General features: G+C 42.6%; 1 protein-coding gene across 1 annotated transcript in view; it reads right to left on the bottom strand.

Moving 5' to 3' along the window:
* Nucleotides 1–3,163: 3,163 nt before the first annotated feature.
* Nucleotides 3,164–7,879, bottom strand: part of LOC132232543 (phospholipid-transporting ATPase ABCA3-like) — a 204,655-nt gene continuing 199,939 nt past the window's right edge. The window contains exons 23-24 of the mRNA XM_059691927.1: nucleotides 3,697–3,913; nucleotides 3,164–3,240 (exon numbers count right to left, since the gene is read on the bottom strand). Coding sequence (XP_059547910.1) covers nucleotides 3,164–3,240; nucleotides 3,697–3,913 — 294 coding nt within the window. The remainder of the gene's footprint in view (nucleotides 3,241–3,696; nucleotides 3,914–7,879) is intronic.

Genomic DNA, 7,879 nt, shown 5'->3' with positions numbered 1-7,879 from the left:
CTGTTGAGAAATCAGCTGATAGTCGTATGGGTACTCCCTTGTGGGAACTTTTCTCTAGCTGCTTTTAAGATTCTCTCTCTCTTTTTTTTTTAATTTAACTTTTAGCATTTTAATTATATGTCTCAATGTGGGTCTCTTTGGGTTCACTTTGTTTGGGACTCTGTGCTTCCTGGATTTCTATGTCTGCTTCCTTCACCAAGTTACAGAAATCTTCTGTCATTTTTTTCAAATAAGTTTTCAATTTCTTGCTTTCTCTCTTCTCCTTTTGGCACCCCCATGATAATATGTTGGAATGATTGAAGTTGTTCCATAGACTCCTTACACTATCCCTTTTTTTTCTTTTTGCTGTTCCAAATGGGTGTTTTTTGCTTCCTTATATTCCATATCACTGACTTGATTCTTAGCTTCATCTACTCAACTGTTAAATCCCTGTAAATTATTCTTTATTTCTTAGTGTAGCCTTCATTTCTAACTGGTTCTTTTTTATGTTGTTGAGGTCCTCACAAAGTTCCTTGAGCACCCTTATAACCAGTGTTTTGAACTCTACATTTAGTAGATTGCTTATCTCCATTTTATTAAGTTCTTTTTCTGGAGTTTTGTTCTATTGTTTCATCTGGGACATGTTTCTTTGTCTCCTCATTTTGGCAGCTCCCACCCCCTGTGTTTCTTTCTATGTATTAGGTAAAGATGCTACATCTCTCAGGCTTGGTAGCATGGCCTAATGTAGTAGGTATCATGTAGGGCCCAGTGGGCTGTACAACCTCCTGTTGTAGTTGAGTCTTAATTGCTGTTGGTATTTCAATAGGAGGGATTTAACCAGGTTGATCAGCTGCAAGACTGTGACTCTTTTATATTCATCTTTAACCACCAATTCTCTCTTCAACTGTTTCAACTATGTCTAATATTCTGATACTTCTATCTATTAAGTACTTAATTTAAATTAATTCTTTTCATTTTTTAAGATTCTATTTGGATCTTTTTCAAATCTACTTGTTCTCTCTCTCTCCATATACATATATAGTGCCCATACATATGTATCTATAGTACATGCAGATGTGCAATATACGTATATATGTTCTATATGCTCATAGACCTGACACTCTCTGTTACTAGTTAAATATTTTAAAAATACATATTTTATGTTCTATTCTAAAAATCCTCAAATCTTAAATGTTGCAGGCCTGATTCTTATTCTACAGTTTGTGTTTTCTGGTAGCATTTGCTCTTAGGTCCTTGCTTCTTTTTTTTCTTTGTAATTTTAAGCTGATCTCAATTTCTCTAGATAATTTACCTGTGGGAGTACTTTGAAGTCTGGGAATTGTGTATACCTTTGCCACTCACCTGGGAACATAATCAACTGAAGTTATTTTAAATATATGATCTGGTATGTTTTTGGGTTACATAGGTACTATGATTTCAGGAAACAAACCAGTATGGGGACTTGCCTGTGGTTACAAATTAAAAGGGAAATTACTCTTCTTTGTTCCAGTGCCAAATTCAAATTTTGTAAATTTTCTTTCTGTGTCCCGTTGTGGCATTAGTTAGGTTTTATTCACCCTTGTACTGAAGCCCTTCTAACTCCAGTTTTAGGTAGGAAGCTACTGAAACCTCTGTGGTACATGCTTCATGCTTTCTGCTCTGACTTCAGGTTACTCACTACCTGTGCAAATGTAAAGTGCAGGGAACCAGATTCTGTCAACAAGCTCACGTCAGAGCTACCTTTCACGCTTGCTTACCTTCAGGAACACGAGCTTCCATTTTATTGTTGGCCTCTGCCAATTCCATACTTTCTTCTTAATTCATTATTTTGATAGAGTATCATTTACAGTGTTTGTTCTGCTACTGAAAAAAGGAAGTCTCCTTTGACATTCTAATTGCCAAATCTATTGGCTTCTTTTTTTGTTCTCACCCTTCATGTCTCTTTGAAACATATTCTTCCCCCAAAATGTTTTTTTAAACTTTCTGAAACAGTAATTTCTTCTAATTCTTCTTATTAATTACTAGAGGCTTGGTGCATGAAATTCATGCACTTGAGGGTCCCTCAGACTGGCCTGCACCCTCTCGCAGTCCAGGAGCCGTCAGTCGGAAATCCTTAGCTCTGCTGTGGAGGCAGGAGAGGTTCCCGCCATCACCGCTGCACTCACCAGCCATGAGCCCAGTTTCTGGCTGAGTGGTGCTCCCCCTGTGGAAGCACATTGACCACCAGGTGGCAGCTCCTGCACTGAGCATCGGTCCCCTGGTGGTCAGTGTGTGTCATAGTGAGCATTCATTCTGCCATTTGGTCGATTTGCATATTAGCCTTTTATTAAATAGGATTTTTATTGGGGTGACATTAGTTCACCAAACCAAACAGGCTCAACAAAATATCATCTGCACACCACATCATGCACCTATTGCTCAAAAAACAGTCCCTTTCTGTCCCCATCTCTTCCCCCCTGTTCCCTCCCTCCCCCCATTTTCCTCTGGCTAACACCACACTGTTGTCTATGTCTATGCCTTTTATATGTATAAACCCACAAACTCAGATGCTTTAAGGGGAGTCTTCCCCACTTAGCACAGTAAAGAGGTGTGCAGCATATACAGATACTGCTTCCCATAATTTTGGGATGGCTTTGAGAATTAGTGCTAAGGCATATCTCTTAACGTTTTTTTGTCTGCCATCCAGAGGCACAAGTCTTACTCATGTGAAATACTCTTTTGTGACAGGGAATGAGGTGGGGAGCCTGTGCTTATGGGGCTCTGTGATAACAGGGAGAAATGAAGCGGTCAAGTGCTCAAGCCAGTTCAAACTGTCGTCAGAGAAGGAAGGGGTGGGGGGAGACAAATGGAAGAACCCTGCAGACGCCGGGCTGACGTGCTGTGAGGAAGCCGAGCTGGCTCAGCTGTAAGGGTGCCAGGCGCGTACAGAGTTTCTCTTCTTTCTGGAAAATCACATTTGGCCGCTCAGGATCTTTAAGTTCGGGAAGAATAGCTGCACCGTACACCTTTCCTTGACAGAACTGCTGGCCTATCTCAAGAATTCAGGATTCCTCTCCACTCTTCCCTCCCATCACCACCCTATAAAGTGCCCAACATCAAGGGATCTCACTTTTAAAAATAATGAGGGTCTACAGTCAAGTGTATTTTTAATATGATTTATTCTAACTTACTGAGGCCTGTCCTTTTAAGAATAAAGCTGGTCTTTTGTTTTCATTTTGTTTTTGTCTTTTTCTGACAAATGAGTTTCAGAAACAAATGCTCCTAAAATGTCCAAAATCTTGTGCAAAACAGTTTCCTTAAGTCATGTGATAGTGTTAGTGGATGTGAGGGTAAGAAGGAGGAATCTTGTCAAAGAACCATATACCAGGTTCAGTCCCATCACTTCAGTAGGAAGACCCCGTTCCAGCAGGCCTGGAGTGGGTTCACAGGCTCTCAATGTACGTTTTAATCGATTTCAGAGAGGAAGGGAGAGGGAGAGAAAAATGGAAACATCGATGATGAGAGAGAATCATCAGCTGCCTACTGCACGGGCCTCCTGGGATTCGAGACCACAACTTGAGCATGTGCCCTGACTGGGAATTGAACCATGACCTCAGCTCAACCACTGAGTCACACTGGCCAGGCTCAAGGTAATTTTTATTGACTTACATCAAGGCCAGGATTTTTCCAAGCCTGGAACATAATTGTCTCCTAATGTCCTCATTTATTTACACTTACCAAACTGAAATGTGGCATCTATGATGAGACTGCAAATGCCTGAAAGGTAGCTGAACACCACAAGTTTGATGTAGGCAGAAGTACTTTGGGAAAACAGGAAGCTCAGCAGATATACGAGGGGGATGGCACTCCAGCCGAACAGCATGACGATCAGCATTGTGTCCAGGAAGTGGTAGTCTGTGAGAAACACGTCCAGTTGGCAGACCTTGAACACGCCCTGGAATACACAGGATACAGTGATAAAGGCAAGTGAGGCCTAAGTGCAAAAATAATTCAAGCTAGAACACTTAGAAAAGGAAATAGCAAGACCTGTTCTTATTTAGCACAGAATACTCATTAATTAGATCATTTTGAAAAAAAAAAAAAAAAAAAGCCCTACTCTCTTCATCTTCTCCAAGGGCAGTCCAGAGACAGAACCATTGTAACTCCCTTTGGGAAAGTTTTTTAAATTCATGAACAGAATCAGTATCATTTTCCCCAAATAATCCGAATTCTCCACTTTCCCAGAAAGTAGATTATTTATCTAAAAAGAAACTATTTCTTTAAATATTTTTCCTCCTGACTACATGCCTGACCTCTCACTGCTATCCACCTTTAAGCTAGGTCTCCTGGTTCTATTCCACTCCCACACTTCATCATATTCACTGCAGCAACTCTGAGATTTCTTTTGGTACTTTTCCCTTTACAGTGTCATTCTCAGCAGCCAGTGAAGTAAGCAAGGTTGTGTCATTATTCGCATTTCACAAACCATTTAAGTGGTTTGCCTGAGGTGGCGGATTCCAAAGTAGCCAAGGTTATTGTCTCCAGATTCTGTGCTCTTTAAATTTTGCCTCGCTGGCACTCTAAATTCCCACTCCCATGTTTTCTCTTATGTTTTTGCTATTACACTTTTTGCTTTTTAATTTGTCTTTCACTCCCCACCCCATAATTCATTGCACAGAGTAATTACATGAAGCAACAATAGGCTTTCCTTAGTATCCGTGTCCATCTTTTTTTTAAATTAAATTTATTGGGGTGACATTGGTTAATATTATATAGGTATCATGTATCACATTTTTATGATACATGATCTGTATATTGCATGGTGTGCCCATGATGCAAAGTCAAATCATCTTCCATCACCATATATTTGACGTCCTTTGCCTTCTATTCCTAAACCCCCTTCCCTTGGGTAGCCACCATTCTGTTGTCTGTGCCTGTTTCAGTTTTATAGCCCACATCTCAGTGAGATCTTATGGTTCTTAGCTTTCTCTGACTTGTTTTGCTTAGCATGATATTTTCAAGATCCATCCATTTTGTCGCAAACGGCGGTATTTCATCTTTTCTTATCACTGAGTAGTATTCCATAAATATCCACCAGAAAGATTTGAAAGCATTTATTCAAAAAGATATATGTACCCCTATATTCACTGCATCCTTATTCATCATGGCCAAGACATGGAAACAACTGAAGTGCTCTTCCATAGATGATTGGATAAGGAAGATGTGGGATTGCTGGGTTATATGGTAGCCCCAGTTTTAATTTTTGAGGAGCCTCCATACTGGTGTCCATAGTGGCTGTACCAGTGTACGCTTCTACCAGCAGTAAGTGAGGGCTCCTTTTCTCCAAAACCGCTCCAACACTTGCTATTACTTGTCTTACTGATAACAGCCACTCTAACAGGTGTGGCTGGGATCTCATTGTGGTTTTGATTTGCATTTATCTAATAGCTAGTGAAGTTGAGCATCTTTGCATATATTTGTTGGCCATTTATATGTCTTCTTAGGAGAGGTGTCTGTTCAGGTTCTCTGCCCGTTTTTTAATTGGGTTATTTGTTGGGTGTTGAATTGTATGAGCTCTTTATGTGTTTTGGATATTAACCCCTTGTCAGAGCTGTTGTTTCCAAATATCTTCCTCTATTTTGCTGGTTGTCTTTTTGTTTTGCTGGCAATTTCTTTGTTGTGCAGAAGCTTTTTAGTTTGATATAGTCCCATTCGTTATTTTTGCTTTTATCTCCCTTGCCTTTGGGGTCAAATTCATGAAATGTTCTCTAAGACCAAAGCTCATAAATTTAGTACCTACCTTTTCTTCCATGTAATTTATTGTTTCAGATCTTATATTTATGTCTTTTGTTCATTTGAGTAAATATTTTAACTTTTTAAAAAATGTGATTTTTAGATAGACGTAAAGGGAGAAGGAAAGAGATATAGAAACATCCATGATGAGAAAGAATTATCAATCGGCCACCTAGTGCACACCCCCTACTGGGGCTCGAGCCCCCAACCTGGGCATGTACCCTGGCCAGGTGACCTTTTGGTGCATGGGATGATGTTCAATCCACTGAGCCACACGGGGTAGGCCATTTGAATAAGTTTTTGTACATGGAGACAAACTATATTTTACTTTCATTCTTTTGCATGTATCTTTACAATTTCCCCAGCACCATTTATTGAAGAGGCTTTCCTTACTCCATTGTATGTTTTGGCTCCTTGTAAAAAATTATTTGCCGATATACATGTGGTTTTATTTCTGCACTCTCAAATCTGTTACATTGGTTTGTGTATCTGTTTTTCTGCTGTTTGATTATCATTGTCCTTTAGTATAATTTGAAGTCAGGCAGCATGATACCTCCAGCTTCATTCTTTTTTCTCTCAGGATTGCTTTGGCTACTGAGGTCTTTTGTGATTCCATACAAATCTGATGATGTTGTTCTATTTCTCTTAAAAATGGGATTGGGATTTTCATGGGGATTGCATTAAATCTATATATATTGCTTTGGGTAATATGGCCATTTTAACTATGTTGATTTTTCCAATCCATGAACATGGAATATCTTCCCATTTCTTGTATCTTTTTCAATCTCTTAAAAAAATTTAATATATTTTTATTTATTTCATAGAGGAAGGGAGTGGGAGAGATAGAAACATAAACGATGACAGAGAATCACTAATTGGCTGCTTCCTGCATGACCCCTACTGGGGATCAGCCCACAACCTGGGCAAGTGCCTTGACCAGGAATTGACCTGCGACTGACCGGTTCATAGGTCCATTCTCAATCACTGAGCCACATGGATCAGGCTTTTTTGCAATCTCTTTTAATAATGCTTTGTAGGAGATGAGAAGACAGCAGCTGGCAGGACAGCAGTGAGGAAGAGGGTGTGAGTAAGGGAGTGAAAGAGGCGTGTGTGGACGTGTGTGGTGTGTGCATGTGTGAGTGAGGGACAGATCTCTCGAGAGTTTCAGGGGCTGGCAGATGGAGCTCTCATGAACCGGGAGCCCCTGCCACTGCTGTGGGCACTCCCCCGGCTGTGGGGCTTGGGCATGGAGCCCATGCCATTTAGAAGGGGAGAGTAGCCTCCACTAGGAACCCAGCCTCACCACCACCCAGACTGCCTTGGACACTGCCCGGGACCCTGCAGCCACACAGCCAAAGTCATGCTGCCTCGGTGCAGACCTGCAGACCCCAGGACGTCCACCTCCTGGCTGCCAGCTCCTGGACACCGCAGTTGCACCATTCCAGCCCAGAGGCGGCCCGTGACTGCCCCCTCCCAGGCCGGCTTCTGAACACTGCAGTCCTGCTGCTCCAGCAACGGACACCAAGAATACTGTTGCTGGGTCACTGGATCCTGGGCCCATGGATGAGTTGCTGAGTGTGCTCCCCTGCAGGCAAGGGCACTCGGCTTCAGCTATAGAACCTGCCGCTACCACTCCCGGGCCCCAGGACGTGGGCACCTCAGGAGTTGCTGAGTGCGTGCCTCTGCAGCTGAGGACACAAGGCTCCAGCAGCAGACCCCGTGACTTCCCCCACCCGTGCTGCCTCTCTGGTCAAAGTTGTGCTGTTTCAGCCACAGACTCCGAGATTCCCGCATCCTCAGCCACTGGCTCCTGCCACCTCTCCACCTTTACCCCCTGTGATTCGCAGAGTGAAATCACCCTGGCCAGTCCCCACTGCCTCACCCACAGACACGGGACACGTGCCTCCCATCATCACAGGCTCCTGGACCCTCGCAGTGATTTGCAGTGACACTACCCCAGCAAGAGTCACACCACACAGGCCAGAGTCACACTACCTCAGGCCCAGAGACCCCTTCCGCTCAGGCCATGGACTCTGGGATCCACGGCGAGTGCAGCCAGTGAGACCTCAGGCAACCCTTTCCACAAGAGCCGGAACCACGAGCACACCACAACAACTTGCACCAGAGG

This window comes from Myotis daubentonii, chromosome 4 (genome assembly GCF_963259705.1).
Source record: "Myotis daubentonii chromosome 4, mMyoDau2.1, whole genome shotgun sequence".
In the NCBI taxonomy this organism is placed as follows: Eukaryota; Metazoa; Chordata; class Mammalia; order Chiroptera; family Vespertilionidae; genus Myotis; species Myotis daubentonii.
The sequence above is the reverse complement of the archived record's forward strand: the minus strand, read 5'-3'. Positions and strand labels throughout refer to the sequence as shown.